The sequence below is a fragment of the Ovis canadensis genome, chromosome X (genome assembly GCF_042477335.2).
Source record: "Ovis canadensis isolate MfBH-ARS-UI-01 breed Bighorn chromosome X, ARS-UI_OviCan_v2, whole genome shotgun sequence".
Lineage (NCBI taxonomy): Eukaryota > Metazoa > Chordata > Mammalia > Artiodactyla > Bovidae > Ovis > Ovis canadensis.
Window position 1 is genome coordinate 82004102 of NC_091727.1, and position 27656 is coordinate 82031757.

General features: G+C 45.7%; 1 protein-coding gene across 6 annotated transcripts; it reads right to left on the minus strand.

Moving 5' to 3' along the window:
- Positions 1-213: 213 nt before the first annotated feature.
- On the minus strand, positions 214-18687 carry ZNF275 (zinc finger protein 275). Of its 6 annotated transcripts, none has more exons than XM_070290516.1 (4): positions 18504-18687; positions 7292-7397; positions 6506-6590; positions 214-6208 (listed from the first exon to the last, which is right to left on the minus strand). In XM_070290516.1, the coding sequence occupies exon 4, from the start codon at positions 6180-6182 to the stop codon at positions 5052-5054; it is 1131 nt and encodes a 376-aa protein (XP_070146617.1). In that variant the 5' UTR covers positions 6183-6208; positions 6506-6590; positions 7292-7397; positions 18504-18687; the 3' UTR covers positions 214-5051. The 6 variants fall into 6 exon arrangements, with proteins under 6 accessions (XP_070146617.1, XP_070146618.1, XP_070146615.1 ...); XM_070290517.1 differs by having other exon boundaries at positions 6506-6593; positions 18504-18669; XM_070290514.1 differs by adding an exon at positions 12044-12166 and having other exon boundaries at positions 6506-7397; positions 18504-18668.
- Positions 18688-27656: the final 8969 nt, after the last annotated feature.

Genomic DNA, 27656 nt, shown 5'->3' on the forward strand with positions numbered 1-27656 from the left:
GCAAAATGACAGGCCCCTTCTGCCAAGGGACAGCTCGAACTTCCAGGAAGACCAACTCTCTGTCTCCAGGGATCCCCCCTTCTCCTCTAGGCATCCAGCAGGCAGTTGCAGGGCATGGGGGGAGGCAAGACAGGGGCTGGAAGTCCAGAATGTGGAGAAAAAACGGAAGAACTGATAAACCAAGCTTTGACGAAATAAGTCAAGGACAACCAATGCCATTTAACATATATTTATTGAAATCTACTTGATGCAAGGCACTGTGCTAGATCTGGAAGGGGAATCAGACAAGAAGGGCCACCCCTGTCTTCTAAGAGCTCACAATCTAACAGGTTGGGGAGGGTGGGGAGAGCAAAGCGCTAGTGCAAGGCTGATTATAGTAACTGCCGTAAAACAGACAAGTTAAGGAGACTGGGGAGGAATGAGCAAAGAGAGCCAACAACCAAAACATGAACTGGGGCAGGGCATAACTGTTCTCAGATCTGCAAGTGACACTGAAGGCCATGTTTGTTTAAAGAGACCATTTCTACTTTAGAAAATAACCACCTGAATAGATGCAATGAGAACTATACATTGTAAGTATACTAGTTACCCAGAAGTTATCAGTTTCCCGATATGACAGTTGGGAAGTAGCGGGAAATAACTAGCCACTTCCAAAATCAAGAATAGGGTGAACAGTGACTTAACTCATTCCCTGGGGCAAACATGGGGTCAGGAAAGGAACAATGCCCAGACAGAAAAATCATTGGTCAAACTCACTGAGACTGGGAGGCATAGATTTATATCCATGTTAGCAAACAGAATACCACATTGAAAAGAGGTGTTTAGAACAGTCAGGTGGGGCTTGGTCTGGGGACAAGGGCTGGGTAGGACATGAGGAAAGCCAACCATGTGATTCTTCTCAGGAAGTGGACAAATAGGGAAATGCAATTGCTCTTGACAGACTGTAAAAGCAGAGGCCTACTCAAGCTGCTCAGGTCAAGCGGGTCTACGGCAGGGACACAAGTGGACCAGGGCAGTCGCCAGAGATCCCAGAAGGGAACTGCCAGTCTCCCTTGCAGTGCTGGGGTCAAGGCCTCTCTGAGGGTGCCCAGCAGGAGTCCATAGATCTTCAAGCTGGTGCTGCCCACCAGGGCAACTCCACTAAATCCCAGGTGGCTCCCTCTTCCTTCCAGCACAAACTAGAAACTTCTCTGTTTTCTTGTTTACACTTCACAGAGAACCCTAAAGATCTGGTCCATGTCTCCAGCTCTGTTGACCAGTTACTGCCCGTGAGTCAAGTGTTCAGTTCTGGTTGAATGAACATGATCTTGATGAGGTGGGGGTCACATAGCAGACAACAGGGCACAGCCCTGGGCATGCGCAATGCAACCCCAGGCAACAGAGATGCCCACCAGGACAGGGTGGAGCTCATTTTGGAAACTGGAGAGTGGGTATGACACAACTAATCCACACAGTTCATCTTATTAAGCAACAGAAGTGGTAAACAGTTACTTTCTTCTGAAAATTTCAGCAAGTATTCAAAACTTTAATAAAAATGATGGAAGGTTTTTTTTCAGAATATAAGAAAAGGACCCATTTTGAAGGACAGCTGGCATTCTACATAACCAACCTGCTCTCCATTTGCCTTGCAAAAGGAATACGTGTGATTAGAAAGAAAAATGAAATGAGGTAGATACATAAATGCATAGACAAGCACACACGACAGCAAGTCTGATCACATTTTGCATCTGATGTAGCAGTAGACCTAGAGAGTCCAAGGAAATCCACCCCCTCCCCCAGGGACCCGAGGCAAACACTGAACTCGGTGCAACTACAGGACACACGTTAAAGCCACAGATAAGAGCATGGACTTCACCTGCAAACACAGTGACAGAAAAGATGTGTTCACTCTGGCGGACGGTCTGTTCGACAGAAAAATCATAGAACTGAGAGTGGAACAAAGGAAAGGAGGGCATGACAAGGTGCCAAGGTGCTGGGTCCTGGCTGGGGACAAGTGGAGTGGTGTCGACGATGCTAAGTTCTGAGTTAATACTGCATCTAGATCCTTCCTAAAACCTAGGCAACACATGGCAGGCTACTTCCAGGTTGCGATGCCAGACTTGCCCCCATGGACGCCAACATTTGTTACCAAATGACAGTTGCAGCAAATACGTCATAAACAGCTTGAAAAGAGAAAACTGATGAGACAGGAAGTAGTGATTTCAGACAGATTTACACCTACTGCAAGAACTGAGGCCCCCTAGCAGAAAGAATTGCTATGTAACAAGAGCTGTCAGCTTCTCTCCAGCCTGGGGGTCAGGATGGAGATGTCACAGAGAGCCACTGGTGTGACCTGGGGGGGCCATTCCAGAGTACCTCTGGCTAAGGTCACAAGGTCACTGTGGGACCCTGCTTCCCAGCCCCAGTGGGCCTGTCAGAAGGGTGTCCTTCCTTGGCAGGCTCTCAAGCTCCCCCTCTATCTCAGGCACAGCTGCTGAGAAGTCACGCTACAGGGGCCAGGTTCTTGGCTAGCCCTTGCTGCTGTTCCTCCTGGGGGAGGCTGCTGAAAGTGAGAGCTCAGTTCCAGGATGACCAATTTCTATTTCTATGCCACACGGGCTGTTGTCAGAAGGGCATCATTGCCCTCTGAACCCTTGTTTTAACTGCCCTTCTTGGGCAAGGCTGTGGCAAGTCACAGCCCAGGCCTGGTGTGGCCATCAGAGGGGCAGGGTTGTCTCCAAGCCTTTGTTCTGTCACCCCCTCACAGATGTGGATGCAGGAGGTGACAGCAGAACACACAGTTGAATTTCCTCCTAGTCACCAAAAGTGGAAGCCACCAAACTGCTGACCTCTTTCTAGTTCCAGAATCACTCTCTAGGAAGAGGATACCATCCACGTGACAGCCATCAGTCAGTTGAGTCTTCGTGTTTGAGATGTCTGTTGGGTGGATCTGCTGCTCAGGCACTGAATCCATGCTGAGCCATGGCCAAGGCTCCCAGGAGTTGGAAGGTTGGCCAGCTGCTGCCAAGACCAACTTTGGACTGTCCCATTGATCCTGACCCATAAGTGAGGTCCCGCCCCACTGCTGAAGGCCAGGGCTGTGCTGAGGAACAGTCAAGAGTGTTCTGGCCAATCCAAGATGGAAATTCCTCTTGAGTGCCTGGGTGGCCAGGCTGGATAGTCAAGTACTGCCCACAGCTGTGCAGAGTCTTCATCTTGGATGAGGAGTGAGCCTGCATCTCCGGCCCATTTCCATCCAGCCTGCCCACCTGGACATCCACCTTCTGGTGGGGCAGGACTTTCAACTTTTCATTTGTAATTCAATATCTAGAAGAAAATGTCATCATCTCTAACTACTGAAGCAATGGAAGTCATGATTTAACTGACAACAATGAACGCTTGGATATGTAAAAATCAAAAGCTTGCACAACAAAAATGTAATAAAACTGCTACAAAGAGCAAAGCAATAAAACTGGCAAAGAGAGCATCACAATTGATATAGAAAAAACTGCTGTATAAAGTCAATATATTCAAAGGTAACTTGATAACTGGTCAAAGGAGATGCACGTACGATCTGCATGCGAGCAAACAGAAACAGTATTTTAAGCCATCATGTGAGAGAAAGAAGATGAGACTAGGAGTCAGGAGCCCTGGGTCCATTCCCAGTTCAGATACCAGTGAGTCACAGAACAACAGCAATAACCATGGAGGTGATGGCAGATGACTTTACTGAGTGTGTACCTCTGTGCCAGGTGAGGCATCACGGTCCTTGCTATAACCTTAGGAGGTAGTCCTGTGATCATCCTCGTTTTACAGAGGTGGAAATGGAGGATTAGAGAAGTACCATCTAGGCCCCATATCAAAAGAGGCTATTGTTCCCCAAAAGGAGGCATCACCTTATGCTTAAGTCCTTGGGACGTTATTGTTACCATGTTGATCTTCTCTCAAATACTTGATTTTGAATAGTCCTGCTTGAGGATGAGACCCATTAGCCTGAAATAAATTCCAGTCGATGCTAGTTTTGGATATGCATGGAAGTCACCAGGTTGAATTGGTTTAAGAAAAAAGGACACAAAAGAAATGTAACTCATATTCAGTGCTTCTTCTTAAGAGTATGAGCTCACGATGACAAGTTTTTAATGCTTTTAAAAAAGCCTTTTAGAGGTCATTTAAAAAAGGAACACCTTAAGTGGATGCATTGTAGAGCTATAGGACAAATTAAAAAAGGACAACCATCATTCTAATGTTACATGAACAGGTACTTATGGCTTGTGGGAGGTGATTTCTAGTGAGAGCCTTGTGCAGGGATTGTCACAGTGCTACATGGCACACAGCTCATATAGATGGAAGCCACTGGATGGGCTTTGAAAATGATGACTCCAAAGGGGCTCTGAGGTTGGTGAAGACAGTGTGGTTAGAAATGCATAGGAAGAATTAGAATAAAATGATCTCATGGAGCAGAGTCAGGCAAAAAAGGAATACTTTCTAAATTAATATATTATTATATATAACATGTGATTTATAATAGGTATGCATAACTAAATTAATAAATTAAATATTATAAGACATTTGATTATTCTATTTACAACCCTAAAAATTTATAAATTCAAGTAGGCCAAAAACTTTGGGGTGATCGCTCTGTTAGGGAAAGTCGGGATTCACAATCTACAGATGCTGTCGTTGAATAGCTCCGGGTCTCCCTTTCCCTGAAGGGGGAGCTTGGAGGAAAACAAGCATCTCCATCCAGCTCCACCATCCAGCTCCACCTCCCACATCCAGATTTCTCTTCTCTCATTCTCCGATTCAAGGCCTGTGGGTTTAAATACCTTGAAGGTACTCGAGGCCAAACCAGCCAAAATCAATCAAAATGGTAAAAGCTACTCTCGATAGGCAAAATGGGAAACACAGATACTTTATAAATTGCTGGTGGTAGTATAAATTGATTTCAACCTTTCTGAAGAGAAAATATATAAGCATTACAAAACTGTTCATTTCCTTTGACTCTGCCCTCCCCCTCTAGGGACCTGGCCCTGGCGGGAATCCGCTGCCAGCCATGGGGCCGCGAGCCTCGCCTACTCGTGGTGGGTTGGCTGATGCTTCTGCAGCGCCGACCGCCTCTTGAACACGCGGCCACACTCGCTGCACTCGCAGCGTCTTGCTCCACTGTGGGTCCTCCGATGGCGACTCAAGCCGGAGCTCCGGCGGAAGGCCTTCCCGCATTTGTCGCATTCATAGGGTTTCAGTCCGCTGTGGATGCGCCGGTGTTTGATCAGGTCGGAAGGCCCCCGGAAGGCCTTGCCGCAGTCGCCGCAGGCATAGGGCCGCTCCCCGGTGTGGATGCGCTGGTGCTCTAGGAGGCTGGAGCTCTGCCTGAAGGCCTTGCCGCACTGGCTGCACTCGTATGGCTTCTCGCCAGTGTGGATCCGCCGATGCTTGGTCAGCTCTGAGCTCCTCCGGAAGAGCTTGCCACAGTGGGGGCAGACGTAGGGCTTCGCTCCACTGTGGATGCGCTGGTGCTCTGCCAGGCCATTGACTCCTCGGAAGGACTTGCCGCAGTCGTCGCAGTCGAAGGGCAGGTGGCCGGTGTGTATCCGCTGGTGCTTGAGAAGTTCCTGGCGATCCAGGAAATCCCTGCTACACGTCTTACAGGCGAAGGGCTTCTCCGAAGTGTGCAGCTTCTGATGGCGGAAGAGGTGGGTATTGACCTTGAAGGAGCGGCCGCATTCCTCACAGTCAAAGGGCTTCTCTCGGCTGTGGACGCGCAGATGCTGACTGAGGCCCGCGTTCTTCTTGAACCTTTTCCCGCATTCTTCACACTCGAAGGGTTTCGCCTCCTTTTCCATTTGCTCCCTCTTCTCCACGGCCCCGTTGAGGACCCAGCTGGGGCCCGGCTGGGGCTCTGCAGCCACATGGCTCTTCCTGTGCTCATTTAACTCAGCCACCCCGCGAAAGACCTGCCCGCAATCGCCGCACTCCCAGCCCTTCTTCTCACTGTGAATTCGCTGGTGCTGCACCAGGAGGACCTTAAGCCGAAAGGTATCCCCACACTCTTTACATGCAAAGTGATGCTCTACAGGCAAATTCTGGGGGCTTCCTCCCTTCCCCACTGAGTCCCTGTTCTGTTTGACCTCAGGGCTGGGCTCACTGGCCCTCGGGGAGCTTGTGGAAGCCATCTCCTGTGACTGTGCATTTTCATCCATCATTGGCTGTTGGGTTGCCCAGATGCTTTCTGAAATGAAAACCACAAGACACTGCAGTCTCAAGAGGAGGAAGGAACAATCACAGCAAAATGAGTGTGTCAACAATCACTTTGCTCCTAAGACAGCTGCTGACCACTTGGCAGGAGGTTACCAACCAGAAATAAGGATAGTAGACATAAAGGGCATAAGGGCCTGGTTGCTGGAAGCTCCCTCTCAAGGTGACTGAGGATCAACCAACACCCAAAACATGTGGCTTCCTCTCCAAAGGTTCAGCTGGGCCTCCCTCATGATGCCCTGACATTTCTTCAAATTTATTTTTTACTCACCTGAATGTTTAGCTCAATCCACGTTAGGGGATGGCTCTGACTTGCTCCAGGTGAGAGACCAAGGTGAGGGTCAAAACAGGAACTCCTTCTTGTGGAAAAAGAAACAGGCAGTAGCAGCAGCCAGAGATGACATCAGGTTGGGGCCTTTGAAGGGGAAGCTTTCAATCCTCAAAGGCTGGAGTGGCTGTTCCCTTAGGCAAGTCATCCATTAATATCAAATGCCTTTCCCAATGGTCAGCTCCTTCCAGGGGCTGGATGAAGCAAGCTCTGGGTCTATCTACATAGAGCACCAGGTCGTCTTCCTGAGGAGTGGATCCTCCCTTTCCCCTGTCCACTCTCCTTAAGGTCTGCACACTGAACTTGGGGTCCTTCCATAACTATCAAAGCTGACCCCTGGCAGTCTCTCCTCTTAAGGAGCCTCCCCACCTCACACATGCAGCCCCTTGTGGTGCAAAGGAGCTTGCCATGTAAGCCTCTCTCAACAGTAAACTACAATAAAGTTCCCATACAACTTACATAATTTGTGGGTTAAAAAAGTATTTCATTATGGTGGCCAGTTTGTTCTAACTTATTTCTAAGCCATTATGAGTTGGGAGGGACACCTGCTACTTTGACAGGTCATGTGTAGCAGACCCTCTGTATTTCCTTACAGCCCATTCCCAGGGAGCATAAGCTGGAAGTTGGGCTTGTGTGGGACTATGTTAGGTGCCTCCTTATCCCACTCCCAGCTCCATAGGACCATGAAGCTGGTGGCAAATCTTGTGGAAGGGCTGGGGTCATACTCACCCAGATACCACGTTTCTTCAATATGCTGAGGTCCTCTGCTCAGGGTCCAGCCTCAATCACTCCCTTTGATGAGGTATTGTGCCATGTTACCAAACGTCACCGAATCCTGAAAGAATTCCCAGGGATGAGAGGTGAGAGTCTAGAATAAGTATACATGCGAACATGGAAATCTAAGTATAAGCCTCAAGAAGTCCTAGAAAGAGAGCCTGACCATGTGCCAGGAGACCTGGGCTGTGGCCCTGGCTCCCACTGTCTTCCCAAGGGACGTTAGCTCAATCACTTTCCTGTACTGAAACTCAGCTCCCCAATTGGGATGATGGAAATTATAAACCCAGTAGGTAATCAATTCCTTGGCAGACTCTGGGGAGAGAAGCAGAAAGAGGGAGGAAAGATAGCAGCTGGGGTTCAGGCCCTGTTGTGTGTTATGCTGGGGCAAGAGGCAGAGACCAATACTAGAATCAGGAAGCAGTGACAGATTCCCAAGCTAGGCTGAGGGAGGCACAGCTCATCTGAGCCTCAAGCACTCCAAGGGGGCACTGCCAGGACTTGGTTTCCCAGGAATGGTAAGGACTTGGACAGGACTTGACTTCTTGGGTAAGGGCCAGACCCTGGGGATCAGGGGGAGCTAATGAAAGTGGAAAGAGCCACGAGTGACAGCAGCCCTGCCTCTGGGTCCTGTGGGATGAGACTGGTGATTTCCTTTTCACTTGTTTTAAATCTTCTTGAGTCTTCTCTTGCACAGAGGTTGACTGACAAACTAGAAAATGGACATACCTAAGAAAACATATCCCAAACAGTGGGGAAACTGGGCTGGCAGAGAACTGATACAGGCAGCCCAGAGAGAATCCAGACAAGACAAATGAATGTTAGCCCAGGCACAGAGAGAAGACAAACTCAGACTGAAAGCCAGTGGCAGGAATACTGGCTCTCAGAGACAGGTAGGCCATAGGCCTCCTAGCAGTAGGCCTTGGAGAGTTTCATGCTCACACTGCACAGGAAGGCAGTGTTCCCCAAAAGAACATCAGAAAAAATATGTGGGAAGTGAGAGATCTTTTTCAACTTTGTAGGGGCAACAAAAAAACAGACTGGGCTACTAAAGGGAAGGGAACAGGAGCAAGGGCTTCCTGACTAGCAGTAAGGCCCTCAAAAGTCCATACTCTACCACACCGAAACAATTCATCAGGTGACAGCTTGCAGAGAAGAACGTTTCTGTGATATATTTGACAAAATGAAAAGTTGAACAATAGCTGGAAAAAGACACCTCAAAAAAAAAATATCTTCAAAGACTAAGTTGCTAAATAAAACATCTGAACCACATGTGCAAGTTGCCTTTTTCTTTCAGAGCCCACCACAGGTATGTCTGCATCACAGACCGCCCACTTCAGTGAGTTCACAGAAACAGGAACCCAGTTTCTGTTCTGCTATCAAGTCAATTTGGTTCATAGGTAAATGAAAAGAAAGCATTTTTACACTAGCTCAAGGACTACAGAATCCAGGCACTCCAGAAATAGTTTTTCATAAAATTAGATGTTATATTAAAACGGATGGACAGAGACTTCCACTTTTGGCCATGATGGAATAACAAAGAACAGATTTAATGTCTTATCATAAATAAATACAAAACTGGACAAAATAGATGTGAATCAACAGTTTTAAGTATTGGACAGCAGGCAGCACAGGATGATGATCCTTGAGAGAAGAGAAACAAATAATATAAGCTTTATCAGTGTCCCAGATATCTTCTGGAGGCAATTTCCAGATTTAGGTTACAGGGAAAGGGGGACCAAAGAGAGCTTGGTGGCTTTATTATCAACACAGACCAGCATTCAGGGAAGCTGAGGCAAAGCATAGTTCCAGAAAGGAAGGAGCTATGCAGAAAAAAAGAGCTCAAAAAAATCTGCACAAGATTCCCCTTGAGTCTTTCTTAACCACTAAGCCATGCATGCATACAATTAAACTCACAAAGACTAGGAAAACAATGACCAGGAAGTTGTAAGTTGAATAATTCCTAAGACACACAAAGGTAGGGAGATATTCAGGGTCCAGCCAACCAGAGTATAGAGTTCTCAGTGATCATCTGGGGTATTCAGTAGAGAATCAGAGAGGCCATGCTTTAGTAGTAGGACTGATTTATCCCTGGAGCCAGAGTGACCTTGGATCTGCTCTAGAAAAACATAAAAATAGGGCTTGAAGGGATGAAACTATTCCACAAGCAACTGCCTCCAAAAACAAAGTCTAACTTTTCACAGTGAAACAACAAAATTCAGACATTCAACAACATAATCTCTACAATGTTCAACATCCAATAAATAATTAAGTAAATGCCAAGAAGCAGGGAAAAATGTGACTCATGGAAAGGAAAATAGAAACACCCAGAAATGATTGCTGACAGACAAGGAAAACAGCTAGTTTAACAATGTATAACTATTTAAAGAAAAACAGGAACATAATGAAAGAAATGGATGATAAAAACAAAAACTGAATGGGACTTACTGAGGTGAAAATTGTAACATTTAAAATGAAAATTTCACTGGATGTGCTTAACAGCAGATTAGATACAGCCTTCTCCCCCCTGCCCCCAAAGATTAGAAAATCTGAAGACCTAGCAATAAAAATTATCCCAAATGAAGATCAGAAAGAAAAAAATTCAACAGTGTTTCACTGACTTGGGGATAGCAAAAAGTGGTCTAACACACATATAATTGGAATCTGACAAGATGAGGAAAAGCAGGGGGTGATAAAAGTATAATTGAAGAAATAATGGTTAAAATTTATTATTTTCTAAATTGGATAAAACCTAGATCCAAGAAGCCTAATCATCCCCTAGCAAGACTAAACAAACACCCAAAAAACAAAACCAGAAAAAAACCCACACATGTACACTAAGACACATCATAATCATATCGCTGAAAACTAGTGATAAAGAAAAAAATCTTAAAGAAGCCAGAGAATAAAAGATGTTGTATACAAAGGAGCAAAGATAATAACTGCTGACATCTTATCAGAAAATGTGCAAGTCAGAAAAAAACTTCATGACATTTTTAAAGTGCTAAAGGGAAAAAAAAAACACATGTCAACCAAGAATTTGATATTTAGAGAAAGTAGCCTTCAAAAGTGAAGGCAAAGAACAAACTTTTTAGACAAAGAAAAGTTGAAAGAATCTGTCACCAGCAGATCCACACAGTAAGACATATTTAAGAAAATTCTTCAGGTGAAGGGAAATGGTACCAGATGGAAACTTGGATCACAAAGGAATGAAGAACACCAGGAATGTAAATATGTGCTGAAATATAGAACACTTTTACATCTTTAAGAGAAAGCTGAACATTTAGAGAAAAAAATAGTAAGGTAGTATGGGGTTTATAGGGCTTCCCTGGTGGCTCAGTCGTAAACAATCCACCTGCTAAAGCAGGAGACGCAGGTTCGATCCTTGGGTTGGGAGGATCCCTGGGTTGGGAGGATTCCCCTGGGGAAGGAAATGGTAATCCACCCTAGTATTCTTGCCTGGGAAATCCCATGGACAGAGGAGCCTGGCGGGCTACAATCTATGGGGTTGCAAAAGAGTTGGGACACAACTCAGCAACTAAACAAAACCAACAATTGGGGTTTATAACATATATAGAAATAAAATGTAAGACTGTGCTTTAGGAAGCCCTCCAAGCCTCTGATGCCTGGCAGTAGTGGAGATAAAATACAATTCTAAAAAAATAATTCAAGTAGGTTAAAAAAAACAAATGAAAACAGAACAGTTAAGACAAGCAGAAACAAATAGCAAGAGGCAAATGTAAACACAACCATATGGATAGTTAAGTTAAATATAAATGGACTAAACACACCAATTAATTTGCAGAGATTATCAGATTGTATTTTTTTTTTAAAAAGAAACTCAAGTATGTGCTAGACGTCTACAAGAAATTTTAAAGTTAAAGACTTTAAATGTAAAGAGAGAGATAGGTTAAAAGTAACCTGTTCTTCAATTTTTAAAAAAAAATATTACTAAAATTAAATAAAAATACAAACTCCTTTATTAGGTATCAGTATAATAATCAAGTAAAATATATGTCAAATAAAAGTTGAAACTCATAAATACATATGTAAGACTAAGAAAAGGGAAGTCTAGAAGATATTTTGGAATTTTTACAGTATCTATAAAGATAAATTTCAGCTCTGAGGTTTTATAAAAAATCATCCTGTAATGGTGCACAGGGATGACCCAGAGAGATGTTATGGGGAGGGAGGTGGGAGGGGGGGTTCACGTTTGGGAACACATGTACACCTGTGGTGGATTCATGTCAATGTATGGCAAAACCAATACAGTATTGTAAAGTAAAATAAAGTAAAAATAAAAATTAAAAAAAAAAGCAAAAGGATGGAAAACAATACAGTATAACCAACATGAAGAGTGTCAGTAATCCTAATGTTATAAAAACAAGAGGGAGACCTTCCTGAAGAATCCTAGAACTCAGAGCATGAAGAAAACTGGAGAGCTCAAGCACAAAATCAATAGGTTGTAAGGGACAAGAAAAAAAAAAACATAGGACAAAAGATAAATAAGTAAATGAAAAGGAAAAAAAAATCAACAGGTGGCCAATACAGCATGATACACAGATTACAAAACTTTGAATCCTCCGTCAAACAAGATTATAGACAGACAGTAACTGTTTATTAAAAAATCACAGATTGTAGAGGAAGGGGAAAGAACAGTATATATTTGAGTTTTAAAGAAAAAAAGGAATAAACAGAGTGACTCACAGCTAATGAGCACATCGAGACTGCAATGTGCACCACCCTGGGGTAGAGTCCAGGTCTAGAAAGGTCTTCAGCTTTCTGTTTCTGTCATGAATGTTTAGTAACCAAGCTGCATTTCTTTAGTAACTGGAAAGGAATAACACTTTTAAAAGATTTCAATAGACTTTGGATAAGAAAGATGCTCAGCATGCGAGAAGACAGGGCCGAAGCCAAGAAGACAAGAGGGAATAGTCCTTGAAGCTGGGCAATGTCCTGAGGTGCCCACACAGGCAAGCCACAACAGAGCAGGGCTGGCAGGAATGCGTGGGCAGTCCCAGAAAGCTTAGAGGCAGGTCCATGGGATTGTGAATTCCTGGGATCATCCCCCCAAGATATAAGCAATATGACAGCTGTGAGGGAAGGCTTCATTTGGCCCCAAAGTCCACAGAAACTTTACTTCCATCTTTAAGGGACTCCCCAGTGTGTGAGGGAAGCCCTAGGTGCCCAGCAGCCAAGCCTTCTGTAACCCACTGTTCCCTGGGCAGGGCTTCCTTCTTTCTGGCATACATTTGGTATTTGGTTTGACCTTGGCTTCCAATACAAAATGAACTGGTCATCGATTATTTACATAGTTCATTCTAAAAAATTCACTTCTGATTGACATTGAGGTTTTGTTGCCAAATGGAATGAAGAGGAGAACATCTCACCTTCACCTTCTGAGCAACATGGTCTGTTTCAAGCCTCGCCTCACTACCCTCAGGCCAGAGACCTAAGGCTTTAACCCACTCCAAGGCCCTGGCTGAGCCCACCAGACCCATATGTCTCAGTCAGTCCTTCCAGACACTCAGCTTTCATCCCGTCCTAAATATACCAAGGGAATAATCCCGAGAGCCTCTGAACCTGCCTCAGGTGGCTCCTTCGAAGAATATGGGCCTCACTCAAGCGCCACCTCCTCCAAATGTCTTCACTCTCCAGCTCCATCACATACTTATAACACTTTTCACTACCTAAAACTTACCCTCTGAAATTGCTTGTTTTTACCTGATTCTCCCTGGGGAAAATGTCACCTCTCACAGGATAGGGCCCTTCTCTTTCTTGGCCACCCCTGAATCCCCAGCATTCGGGGGCAGTAGCTCTTAGCACTCAGTGGACATGTGACACCCTGTGAGGGAGGGGTGAATTACATAACTTTCATTAACAGAGCACCTACTATGCATTTGGCACTGTGCTTCTCCCTTCACAGGCTTCCCTAGTGGTACACTGGTAAAGAATGCGCCTGTCAATGCATGAGACGCAGGTTCAATCCCTGGGTTGGGAAGATTCCCCTGGAGGAGGAAAGGGCAACCCACTCCAGTATTCTTGCCTGGAGAATCCCATGGACAGAGGAGCCTGGCGGGCTACAGTCCGTGGGGTCACAAAGAATTGGACATGACTGAAGTGACTGAGCATGTAGATACTTTTCCTTTAAATGTGCAAAGAGTCGGACACAACTGAGTGACTGCCTCCATTTTACCGAGAAGGAAGAAACATCTGAGGGGTGAACTAAATTGCCTAAGGTCTAGCTCCCAAGATTTGAGGCATTTTGAGCCATACCAGAGAAGAGAGAGAAGTAATATGCCACAAAGTAATACCCAACACTGGGCCTTACTGAAAGGCCAGGCTACTGTGTCATCGAAGCCTAATGGTATGTATAGGTTTAGGGGACTTGCTTTCAGTCCCATGCACAACAGATACACACGTCATTCTTTCATTCATGATTTTTCCAAGCCACCGATGCTTAATTGAACATGTCCTCCTGAAAAGTTCCCATTTAATTGAGCAGATCCTACCAAAGTGTATTCACTTAATTGGCGTGAAGTCTTGGAGACACAACCCCCAAGTGAATTGTTAATTATCTTCTCCAGTGTAGCAACAGGACTGGCCCTTCCTGTGCCAGGCTTGCCCAGGGGACTTAACCCAACTGCACTTCAGATCACCACCCACAGTGACAAGAGACTGTGGACACATGGAGACCATGATAGACAGAGGCCATTTCAAAGGTGTCCATAAAAATGGGAGGGGAAAAGTGAGCCCTGAATCCACAAAAGGAAGCTAAACTCTGCATAATGAATCAGGTATATTGGGGAAAACCTTTATGAGACACAAAGGAAGATCATTTAAAAATGATCCATAGCAGTTAAAAATAAAATCATCATCAATCCTGAAAACAATCTGGTAATTCAGAAGCTATGTCATCCAACCACTCCACTTTAAAATGGTGGAACTAATCTGGAAAAGAAGCTGGACTCCATGACAAAAGTGACACATACAGATGTCTGTCTACTGCCTTCCAAAGGTGAACCTTATGAAATCAAGATCAAATCGATTCTAGGTACAATATGAAAACCATTGTCGTGTACTTGATGGATACACAGGGAGATCCTGACCTTGAACATGAGGCACTTTCACTCACCATGGACAAGCATACCCAAATCTTGTAAGTGCACTCCTTTGCCCAACCAGGAAAGAGAAGTCGGCAGAAAGACTTTGGGAAAACAAATCTTGGCCTCTTAATATAAACAATATTATCTTTCTTCTTTAAGCAGGATCTTTAGTGTAGTCTAACAACTCTATGCTCCCAGAGAATAAAGACTCTATCAGGTTGACTGTGGATTCCACCCTGGAGCTAGCCAAGTGCCACAGACTCTGCAGCTGCTTCACAGACACATTTCTGAAACATCATGCTTCCTAAAACCTGAGAGTTCATGTCAGTGAATAAAGGTTCCTGATATGTGCTTTAGATGGCAATGTAAATTTTAACCAACTTATTTAAATCCAATTTTCTGTATCCCAATCAGAAACACTGAAAACCAAAACAATCATTTCACCCTGATTTGAAAGAACAGAAATTAACAGCTGAATTTAATAGAGCCAAAAGCCAACATTTGTCACAAAAGCAGGGAACACTTCAGTGTCTTCTGGTCACTTTGGAGCTCGGGACCCCTATTGAGGGTGTCTCGTTACTAGGAAAGGTCACTTCTGAGCCTAAGAGATCAGCAGTAGACTGATTTCATGGCACAAGTGGCCAGGCTACCTCCTCAGCAGGTGCCAGCCTTCCCTGGGCAATGGGCGCAGGGGAGAGGGAGCAAAGCCACACAAACTAGAACTGGCAGCTTCCAGAAACTTCGAAGGGGTGCCAGAAGCACCTGGTCTCCTTGGAACATCTAGATAAGGACTGAAGCAGAATGTCCCCAGACCCTAGAAGATAACAGGTGGCTCACGGTATTCAATTCAGTTCTGGGCCACAGCAAAAATGCCCTGGAGGGAATCTTTATAGATCACACGAGAGACTGCACTTTCTATCATCTAATTCAGATAGGTGCCTTCAGCTCCCTCTCCCATCACTAACCCTAACCCTAAATCATCCTATTAATCACTTGCATTCCCAATTCTTCTTATTGGATGTCTGTTCTCCCTTGAGTTGTGCTCTCAGATCAATAGAACTATATCTGGACAAAGATGGTCCAACAGCACTGGCATATATAAAAATATGCTTCCAGAATCACAATAATACTTCTCACCACCTTGCATCCCCATGGGGTCTTCTAACAGCATGGCCAGCTTTAAGGCCAGCAGACCTGGTCTATAAACATCCAGACTTACCCAAAAGAGACATACAGAGATGGCATCATATCTCAGAACAATTCTGAGTGATTGCTCAGGCAGGTAAAGTCCTACCTGTTGGACTAAAATAATTTGGGAAGACAGAACTTGGGCACACCTTCCGGGAACATGTCTTTTTGGGTCACAAGTGTTCAAAGGACAGGCTGTGAGACTGAATACACTGTTGAGACACCAATCTACCCAAGTCAGGCAATTCTGGGATGCCAAGGGCCTGAGCTCTCAACCCGTCCGGCCAGGATGTGGCCACAACACCCATTTGGGCTCACCCTGTAATGTGCACATGCACTGCTACTAGAAATGAATCCTAAAGGGCCAACAGAGAGGGTGTCTCACCAGGAAAGTCTGTTTCTCTTGGGATGTTTGTGTCTGTGTGTGCCTTTTTCTGTGTGCGTGGGTGGGAGGCATCTGTCTCTGTCTTCCCTAGTTTTCCTCTCTTACTCTGCCTGGGCACCTGCCCCTCTCTGTTTACGTTTCCATTTTCTTTGCCTTCTATAAAAAGCCAGAAGGTAGACCAGAAGGGGATTTTGTGGTGTTTGTTGTACTTAATTGAGAGAAGGTTTATGTTCCCATTTCCCCAAGAAGATGCATGCTATCTTACTGAAAATGAAAATAAATTGTATGTATAGCTTCATGTAAGTTACACTGTCCTGGATATGAATGACTCTAAATGGGAATGGGGGATGCTGTGCAAATACCAAGGGGCCCTGGGCCAGTTGTGGAGCCCAGGCAAATTAGGGCCAGAGCTAGACGGGTGCATTAGACCCCTGGCTTGGGGTGTGCTAACGACTTAAGGGGCAGAGTAGCAGGTGTAGGTGGGGATGAGAAATCTGCATTTTCAACCAGCACTCAGGAGACTGGGATGCAGAGTTGTGCCTTGTTAACACTGGGCCCATCTAGAATCTGGAGGCTTCCTCACCTCCAGCGCTCAGCAGACAGGTTTCTGGCCCATGAGCCTCTTGAATGGGATGCCACTCTCTGCTGACTGTCAGATTTCTGGGCAGGGAATTCACACTTTCTAGTGATTTTCTAGGAGAAGGCAATGGCACTCCACTCCAGTACTCTTTCCTGGAAAATTCCATGGACGCAGGAGCCTGGTAGGCTGCAGACCATGGGGTCGCTAAGAGTCAGAAACAACTGAGCAACTTCACTTTCACTTTTCACTTTCATGCATTGGATAAGGAAATGGCAACCCACTCCAGTGTTCTTGCGTGGAGAATCCCAGGGATAGGGGGGCCTGGTGGGCTGCTGTCTATGGGGTCGCAGAGTCAGACATGACTGAAGCGACTTAGCAGCAGCAGCAGTGATTTGCTAAGGGGTCTCTGACCCAAAGAAGGCTGAAAATCAGTGTTCAATAGAATTCTAAATGCAGATCCTAAGACATTTTGAGAGAATGGATGGGACTGTGCCAGGTACTGTGCAAGCTGCTTCGACTTAAAGGCCCAGAGGGGGAGGGAGGATGGGGGATGGAGTGAGGCAGCATTAGTACCTAGAGGGGGTGCTATTCTAGCAAGCCCATCTGAAATCCTTTGGTAAAAGAAAAATGTCACGTCTGAGGTTGAAGAGGAAATATTTCACTGACCAAGGAGTCTAGAGGGGGCTGATGGCCCCCAGCTGGGCCAACGCTGGTTGGCGGGTGTCAGTTGGAACAGAGTGGGACCTCTGGGAAGAGGGCCAGTGGCGGGGGGGGGGGGGCGGGGGGGGCGGGGGCGGGGTGTGGTGGTGGTGAAAGGTACCACGGGCTTTCTGCCGCAGGCGACTGTGTTGTGGGGGAGGATGAAAAAAGACATGTAATTAATCAACCAAATATAGACTAGTTCAGTTCAGTTCAGTTCAGTCGCTCAGTCGTGCCCGACTCTTTGCAACCCCATGAATCACAGCACGCCAGGCCTCCTTGTCCATCACCAACTCCCGGAGTTCACTCAAACTCACGTCCATCCAGCCATCTCATCCTCTGTCGTCTCCTTCTCCTCCTGCCCCCAATCCCTCCCAGCATCAGGCAGCAAAGGAGTTTGGTGGTGGGCACTGGAGAGGGAGATGTAGCCCGAGAAGGGCGACAGAAAAACCTCTGTTCAGATCCCGGGCCTTGGGCTCGTTTTTTCACCCAGCAAGGGCTGCCCCTCCCCCTCCCTCACAGCCCTTGGGCTCTAGGCTACCCCCTCATTCCTCCCTGCCAAGCCGAGGCTCGACCCCTTCCTAAAAGGAAAAGAGGGACTCCGCCTGCAAGAACCATCCCCAGTACAGCAGTAACTGTCCCCAGCACAGCGTCTCAGCCCCTCCCCCAGATGGGGGGGAAAAGCCCTTTAACACACACTCCCCGACACAACGCCCTCTTCCAGTCGGCCTTCTCCGCGCTTGGGGCGGGAGATCTCCCTCTTTTCATAGTGGCCGGTTCCCATCCCTTAGTGTCACCCCCAAAGCAGCGTAGGCCTCGGCACGTCCAGCGATTCCCGCCCCTAACCATCGCCCCTTGCCCGCCGCGGGAAGGCCTTCGGCCTCCCCATACCCGCCATCTCGGACCCGTGCCCCTCTCCAGCTGGCCCCAGGGCAGAGTAGCTTCCCGCTGGAACACAAACGCTCCTCCCCAACAAAGCTTGGCCGCCTTCTGCCCTCCCTCCCCCGCACACTTTCTGGAACACTCACCCCAGTTCTGCACACTCTCCTGGGCCGCCCCCTGCACATCCTCCCGCGGCCCAAACGATCACCCAGGCCCCGCACATTCATCCGCGGTCCCCAGCACATCCTCTTGCGGCCCGCACGCTCATCTTGGCCTCGCGCACCCTCCCGGGCCCCGCGCACATCCTCTTATGGCCCGCACTCTCACCCTAGCCTGGCGGCGGCCGACGCACAGCCCTTGATGGAGCAGCGCTGGCGAGGCCCAGGCCTCGCGTGGCAGGAAGCGCCACGGAGCAGCTAGCGTACTGCTGAGCCCAGCAGCCCAGCGGCGCGTTTCCGGAGCCGCGGGCGCCGCCGTGGGTAGTGGGAGGGCGAGGCCCCGCCCCGACTCCGGCCCTGCCCGGCCCGCCGGTCCCGATTGGCCCAGAGAGGGGGCGGGACGGGAAGGGGGCGTGGCTAAGCCCGGGTTTGGGGAGGGTCAGGTCAGACCCTGGGGGAGCAGCGAGCGCAGGCCAGGAGCTTCGGTGGAGGCCGGAGGCGTGGAATGAGAGTACTAATGAGTGAATGAATGAGTGAACTAGCGAATGAACTGACAAGCCTACGAAGGAGGGAACGAAGAAATGGACAGGGCCCCTCCCTCTTGGGCGCCTTTAGAACGGGAATATGGGTGGGGGGGATGAGAAAGGAGGGCGAGGCAGAGCAAAGCCAGCCTTCACTGGAGGGATCAAAGTGCCTCACTCATTCATGCAAGGTTTTGTGAGCCCTAGCAGTGCCAGATACTGAGAATGCAACTGTGAGCAAAACCAGGCTACATCCTTGCTATCAGGGGGGGCGTGCATTCGGCTCCCAAGGGCTCCTGTGAATGTGTGTGTGTGTGTGTGTGTGTGTGTATACGTGCATGCTCACGTGCTTGAGTAAAGATGGAAGGGAAACACATTTGAGTAAATTTCAAAATAGCAGGTCATACTATGAAAAGAACAGGATTCTTGGATCAGGGGTGCTGCAAGTATTGACAGCTGCTTCCAGATGAATATCTGCCAGTCAACAAAGATCTAAGAAGCTGCAGTGCTCTGCAGTGTTGTAAGCCCATCCATGCTTTCTTGAAGATTCCTGTTTCATAAAGGTCATAAAACAATAATAAACAAGGGTCAACAATGCATAAGAATAAGAACTGTGAAGAACATCATTTAGGGTGGTGTTTGGGAGTGGTGGGAGGGAAACTTCAGTGAGGCTATGGCTGATATGAGACTTGAATTACAAGAAGAACTCAGCGTGAAGGTTGTTGATAGGAAGAGCGTCAAAAGGAACAGCAAGTGCAAATTCCCTGTGATAGGAACCAATTAGGCATATTCTAGTATCAAAAGAAAAATGTTGGAGTAAGCCAAGGGAAAAAGAGCCACACTGAAAGGATGAAGCTGGGCACTGAAACTGAGTTTGAAGGACACAGTCTAACTTTTCATTTTTTATTAATATACATTTATTTTATTAGTGATAATTATAAACAACTTCTTATTCTTGTAGCAATTTTATTAACTACATGCTGCCTTTCTTATTTACCTACCGCATTTTATTATGAAAGCTTTGCAACATACAGATCAACTGAAAGATGTGTACCCATGTACCAACCACCAATATTGTACAATTAGCATTATGCCATAATTGCTGGCATAATTGCATAGTCATCCTTATATTACCAATCCATTTCAAAGTAAGTTGCAGACATACAAGCACATTTCACACCTTAACACTCCAGCCTGCATAGCATTACCTAGAGCTGCATAGCATTACCTAGCATACCTGTTTACTGCATAGCACTACCTCAGTTCAGTCACTCAGTCATGTCCGACTCGTTTCGACCCCACAAACTGCAGCATACCAGGCCTCCCTGTCCATCACCAACTGCCAGAATCTACCCAGACCCATGTCCATTGAGTCAGTGATGCCATCCAACCATCTCATCCTCTGTTGTCCCCTTCTCCTCCTAACCTCAAACTTTCCCAGCATCAAGGTCTTTTCAAATGAGTCAGCTTTACGTATCAGGTGGCCAAAGCACTGGAGTTTCAGCTCCAACATCAGTCCTTCCAATGAACACCCAGGACTGATCTCCCATAGGACGGACTGGTTGTATCTCCTTGCAGTCCAAGGGACTCCCAAGAGTCTTCTCCAACATCACAGTTCAAAAGCATCAATTCTGTGCTCAGCTTTCTTTATAGTCCAACTCTCACATCCATACATGACTATTGGAAAAACCATAGCCTTGACTAGACCGACTTTTGTTGACAAAGTGATGTCTCTGCTTTTTAATATGCTATCTAGGTTGGTCATAACTTTCCTTCCAAGGAATAAGTGTCCTTTAATTTCATGGCTGCAATCACCATCTGCAGTGATCTTGGAGCCTCTAAAAATAAATTCAGCCACTGTTTCCACTGTTCCTCCATCTATTTCCCATGAAGTGATGGGACCGGATGCCATGATCTTAGTTTTCTGAATAGTAAGCTTTAAGCCAACTTTTTCACTCTCCTCTTTTACTTTCATCAAGAGGCTCTACCTAGCATTACCTAGCATACCTGTTTACTGTTATTTTCTGTTTTTTTGAGGTAAATTTTACATATAGTGAAATGCCCAAATTTTAAGTGCCCCATGCAGTGAGTTTTGATAAACATACTCTAAACTCTTGTCAGGATACTGAACATTATCAACATCCTAGAAATTTCCCCTGTGCCCATTCCCAGTCAGCATGTATGTGTCATCAGTTGCTAAGTCATGTCTGACTCTGTGGGATGCCATGGACTGTAACCCACCAGGTTGCTTTGCCCATTGGATTTTCCAGGCAAGAATACTGGAGTGGATTGCCATTTCTTCCTCCAGCGGATCTTCTTGACCCACGGATCAAATCCACATCTGTGTCTTCTGCATTGGCAGGCCGATTCTTTACCACTGAGCCACCTGGGAAGCACTTCATTCACCGTCAGTTCCCACCACAATTCAACATAGGGGCAACTGGTGTTCTAAAGTTTTTCCATCTTAGATTACTTTCACCAATTTGAGAACTTCATATAAATGGAATCACATGGTATGTACTATTTTGTGTCTGTCATGTTTGCCTCTTTGTGACCCCATGGACTGTAGCCCACGAAGCCCCTCTGTTCATGGAATTTTCCAGGCAAGAATACTGGAGTGGTAGCCATTCCCTTCTCCAGGGGATCTTCCCAACCCAGGAATTGAACTCAGTTCTCTTGCATTGCAGGCAGATTCTTTACCATCTGAGCCAACAGTGTCTGGTTTCCTTCATTCAGTATGATGATTTATTTATGTTGTTTAAAGTGTTGCTTCTTTCCTTTAATTATTGAGTAGTATTCCATCTTGTGAAATGCCAGGCTGGATGAATCACAAGCTGGAATCAAGACTGAGAAATATCAACAACCTCAGGTATGCAGATGATACCACTCTAATGGCAGAGAGTGGAGAGGAACTAAAGAGCCTCTTGATGATGGTGAAAGAGGAGAGTGAAAAAGCTGACTTGAAACTCATCATTCAAAAACCTAAGATCATGGCATCCAGTCCCATCACTTCATGGCAAATAAAAGGGGGAAAAGTGGCAACAGGGGCATATTTTATTTTCTTAGGCTCCAAAATCATTGTGGACTTTGACTGAAGCCATGAAATGAAAAGATGCTTGCTCCTTGGAAGGAAAGCTATGATAAACCTAGATGGCTTATTAAAAAGCAGAGATATCACTTTGCAGACAAAGGTCCACATAGTCAAAGCTATGGTTTTTCCAGTAGTCATGTACAGATATGAGAGTCAGACCATAAAGAATGCTGAACACTGATGAATTGATGTCTTTGAATTGTGGTGCCAGAGAAGACTCTTGAGAGTCCCTTGGCAGCAAGGAACACAAGCCAGTCAATCTTAAAGGAAATCAACCTTGAATATTTATTGGAAGGGCTGATGCTGAAGCTCCAATCCTTCGGCCACCTGATGCAAAGAGCCGATTCATTGGAAAAGGCATTGATCCTGGGAATGACTGAGGGCAGAGGAGAAGGGGATGACAGGATGAGATGGTTGGATTGCATCACTGACTCAGTGAACATGAATCTGAGCAAATTCCAGGAGATAGTGAAGTTCAGGGGAGCCTGGCGTGCTGCAGTCCATGGGGTCACTAAGAGTCAGACATGACTTAGTGACTGAACAACAGCAGTATCCCATTGTCTGAATATATTTGAGTTGATTTTTATTCATTCACCAGTTTATGATCTGAGCTGTTTCCATTTTGGAGTGTTATAAATAAAACTACCATGAACACTTGTGTACAACCTTGTGTAGACATATGCTCTCATTTAGTTGGATAACTACCTAGAAAGGGAACTGCCACAAAGGAGAATTGTTTTATAAGAAACTGCCAGAATATTCTCTGAAGTGGTTGTACAATTTATGTTCCCACCAGATGTGTATGAGAATTCCTTTTCAATCCTCCTCTGCATTTGGGGTTGTCAGCCTTTATTTTTAGCCATTTAAGTGGGTATGAAGTGGTAATTCATTGTGATTTTAATTATGATCTCCTTGATGACTAATTATGTTGCGTGTGATGTCTTTATGTGCTTACTGGCCTCTTCTGTATCTTACTTTGTAAAGTGTTGGTTCAATAACTTGCTCACATTTATGGGTAGTTTGTCTCTTTATTACTTACTTGTAGGTTTTTTTTTTAAAGCCCCTTTGAGGTATATTTGGCAAATAATAACCTGGAAATGTTCAAACTGCACTATCTGATAAGGTTTGACATATATATATATATATATATATATATATATATGTATTCATGAAACCATCTCTACAATCAAGGTAATAAAGATATCTATTACTCTCAAAGATTCCTCACGTCCCTTTGTAGTCCTTTTTGTCTTTCTCTTCTTGCTTCACTTGTCCTAAGCAACCACTGATCTGCTTTCTGTCACTGTAAGGTAGTTTGCATTTTCTAGAGTTTTATGTAAATGGAATTGTATAATAAATGGTACCCATGTCCAAGGTAAGGAGCAGCAGCTGTGCTTTGCTGGAGCAGCCGTGAAGAGATACCCTGCATCCAAGGTAAGAGAAACCCAAGTAAGACGGTAGGCACTGAGAGAGGGCATCAGAGGACAGACAGACTGAAACCACAATCAGACAGCTAGCCAATCTGATCACATGGACCACAGCCTTGTCTAACTCAATGAAACTAAGCCATGCCCTGTGGGGCCACCCAAGATGGGTGGGTCATGGTGGAGAGGTCTGATAGAATGTGGTCCAGTGGAGAAGGGAATGGCAAACCACTGAAGTGTTCTTGCCTTGAGAACCCCATGAACAGTATGAAAAGGCAAAAAGATAGGACACTGAAAGATGAACTCCCCAGGTCGGTAGGTGCCCAATATGCTACTGGAGATCAGTGGAGAAATAACTCCAAAAAGAATGAAGGGATGGAGCCAAAGTAAAAACAACACCCAGTTGTGGATGGGACTGGTGATAGAAACAAGGTTTGATGTGGTAAAGAGCAATATTGCATAGGAACCTGGAATGTTAGGTCCATGAATCAAGGCAAATTGGAAGTGGTCAAACAGGAGATGGCAAGAGTGAACGTTGCCATTCTAGGAATCAGCAAACTAAAATGGACTGGAATGGGTGAATTTAACTCAGATGAGCATTATATCTACTACTGTGAGCAGGAATCCCTTGGAAGAAATGGAGTAGCCATCAGTCAACAAAAGAGTCCGAAATGGAGTACTTGGATGCAATCTCAAAAACGACAGAATGATCTCTGTTCGTCTCCAAGGCAAACCATTCACTGTCACAGTAATCCAAGCCTATGCCCCAACAGGTAACGCTGAAGAAGCTGAAGCTGAACAGTTATGAAGACCTACAAGACCTTCCAGAACTAACACCCAAAAAAGATGTCCTTTTCATTATAGGGGACTGGAATGCAAAAGTAGGAAGTCAAGAAACACCTGGAGTAACAGGCAAATTTGGCCTTGGAATGCGGAATGAAGCAGGGTAAAGGCTAATAGAGTTCTGTCAAGAGAACGCACTGGTCATAGCAAACACCGGTTTCCAACAACACAAGGGAATACTCTACGCATGGACATCACCAGATGGTCAACACCGAAATCAGATTGATGATACTCTTTGCAGCCAAAGATGGAGAAGATCTATACAGTCAGCAAAAACAAGACTGGGAGCTGACTGTGGCTCAGATCGTGAACTCCTTATTGCAAAATTCAGATTGAAATTGAAGAAAGTGGAGAAAACCACTAGACTATGCAGGTATGACCTAAATCAAATCACTTATGACTATACAGTGGAAGTGAGAAATAGATTTACGGGACTAGATCTGATAAACAGAGTGCCTGATGAACTATGGATGGAGGTTCGTGACATTGTACAGGAGACAGGGATCAAGACCATACCCATGGAAAAGAAATGCAAAAAAGCAAAACGGCTGTTTGGGGAGGCCTTACAAACAGCTGTGAAAAGAAGAGAAGCAAAAAGCAAAGGAGAAAAAGAAAGATATACCCATTTGAATGCAGAGTTCCAAAGAATAGCAAGGAGAATAAGAAAGCCTTCCTCCTCAATCAGTGCAAAGAAATAGAGGAAAAGAACAGAATGGGAAAGACTAGAGATCTCTTCAAGAAAATTAGAGATACCAAGGGAATGTTTCATGCAAAGATGGGCTCAATAAAGGAGAGAAATGGTAGGGACATAAAAGAAGCAGAAGATATTAAGAAGAGGAGGCAAGAATACACAGAGTTCAGTTCAGTTCAGTCGTTCAGTCGTGTCCGACTCTTGGCGACCCCATGAATCTCGGCATGCAAAGCCTCCCTGTCCATCACCAACTCCCGGAGTTCACTCAGACTCACGTCCATCGAGTCAGTGATGCCATCCAGCCATCTCATCCTCTGTCATCCCCTTCTCCTCCTGCCCCCAATCCCTCCCAGCATCAGAGTCTTTTCCAATGAGTCAATTCTCCACGTGAGGTGGCCAAAGTACTAGAGTTTCAGCTTTAGCATCATTCCTTCCAAAGAAATCCCAGGACTGATCTTCAGAATGGACTGATTGGATCTCTTTGCAGTCCAAGGGACTCCCAAGAGTCTTCTCCAACACCACAGTTCAAAAGCATCAATTCTTCAGTACTAAGCCTTCTTCACAATCCAACTCTCACATCCATACATGACCACAGGAAAAACCATAGCCTTGACTAGACGGACCTTAGTCGGCAAAGTAATGTCTCTGCTTTCGAATATGCTGTCTAGGTTGGTCATAACTTTTCTTCCAAGGAGTAAGTGTCTTTTAATTTCATGGCTGCAATCACCATCTGCAGTGATTTGGGGTACAAAAAAGATCTTCATGACCCAGATAATCATGATGGTGTGATTACTCACCTAGAGCCAGACATCCTGGAATGTGAAGTCAAGTTGGCCTTAGGAAGCATCACAACGAACAAAGCTAGTGGAGGTGATGGAATTCCCGTTGAACTATTTCAAATCCTGAAAGATGATGCTGTGAAAGTGCTGCACTCAATATGCCAGCAAATTTGGAAAACTCAGCAGTGGCCACAGGACTGGAAAAGGTCAGTTTTCATTCCAATCCCAAAGAAAGGTAATTCCAAAGGATGCTCAAACTACTGCACAGTTGCACTCATCTCACATGCTACTAAAGTGATGCTTAAAATTCTCCAAGCCAGGCTTCAGCAATATGTGAACTGTGAAATTCCAGATGTTCACGTTGGTTTTAGAAAAAGCAGGGGAACAAGAGATCAAATTGCCAGTATCTGCTGGACCATTGAAAAAGCAAGAGAGTTCCAGAAAAACATCTATTTCTGCTTTATTGACTATGCCAAAGCCTTTGACTGTGTGGATCACAATAAACTGTGGAAAATTCTGAAAGAGATGGGAATACCAGTCCACCTGATCTGCCTCTTGAGAAACCTGTTTGCAGGTCAGGAAGCAACAGTTAGAACTGGACATGGAACAACAGACTGGTTCCAAATAGGAAAAGGAGTATGTCAAGGCTGTATATTGTCACCCTGCTTATTTAACTTATGTGCGGAGTACATCATGAGAAACACTGGACTGGAAGAAGCACAAGCTGGAATCAAGATTGCCAGGAGAAATATCAATAACCTCAGATATGCAGATGACACCACCCTTATGGCAGAAAGTGAAGAAGAACTAAAGGGCCTCTTGATGAAAGTGAAAGAGGAGAGTGAAAAAGTTAGCTTATAGCTCAACATTCAGAAAACGAAGATCATGGCATCCAGTCCCATCACTTCATGGCAAATGGATGGGGAAATAGTGGAAGCAGTGGCTGACTTTATTTTTCTGGGCTCCAAGATCACTGCAGATGGTGATTGCAGCCATGAAATTAAAGGACACTTATTCCTTGGAAGGAAAGTTATGACCAACCTAGATAGCATATTAAAAAGCAGAGACATTACTTTGCTATCAAAGGTCCGTCTAGTCAATGCTATGGTTTTTCCAGTGGTCACGTATGGATGTGAGAGTTGGACTACAAAGAAAGCTGAGCACAGAATTGATGCTTTTGAACTGCGATGTTGGAAAAGACTCTTGGGAGTCCCTTGGACTGCAAGGAGATCCAACCAGTCCATCCTAAAGGAAATCAGTCCTGAGTGTTCATCGGAGGGACTGACATTGAAGCTGAAACTCCAATACTTTGGCCATCTGATGCAAAGAGCTGACTCATTTGAAAAGACCCTGATGCTGGGATAGATTGAAGGCGAGAGGAGTAGGGGATGACAGAGGATGAGATGGTTGGATGGCATCACTGAGTCAATGGACATGAGTTTGAGTAAACTCTTGGAGTTGGTAATGGACAGGAAGGCCTGGCAAGCTGCAGTCCATGGGGTCGCAAAGAGTTGGACATGACTGAGCGACTGAACTGAACTGAACTGAACCCGAAGCCTACACATTTCTAATGCAGCGACTGCCTTGGGTCAGGCTTTCAAGTGTAAGGAGGTGTAATGGGGCTCTTGGCTTGGAAACAGCCAACTTGTGTCTGGTTAAGAGACTCCAGGCTTCTTGAGGGCAGAATATGAGTGTAGGGTGGGGCCTGTTATTAGGGTCCTCTTTCCAGCACCCCACCCCTTACAATTGGGACAGTTACCGATGGAGGCCACTTTGCTCTGGAGGGCCAGTGGGTGTACCTGCTGCTTTTGGAGGCTCCAAGCCTTGCCACCTCAAGCTCTCCCTAAGCAGGTCCCCTGGCAGCAACACTGACTGACACCTCAAATGCTCTCCCGATCCAGCTATTGGCCCTGCACAGAGACCCCAAGGCCTTTGTCCTCATTCGCCTGGGCTCTCCTGGGGCACTGGGAAGT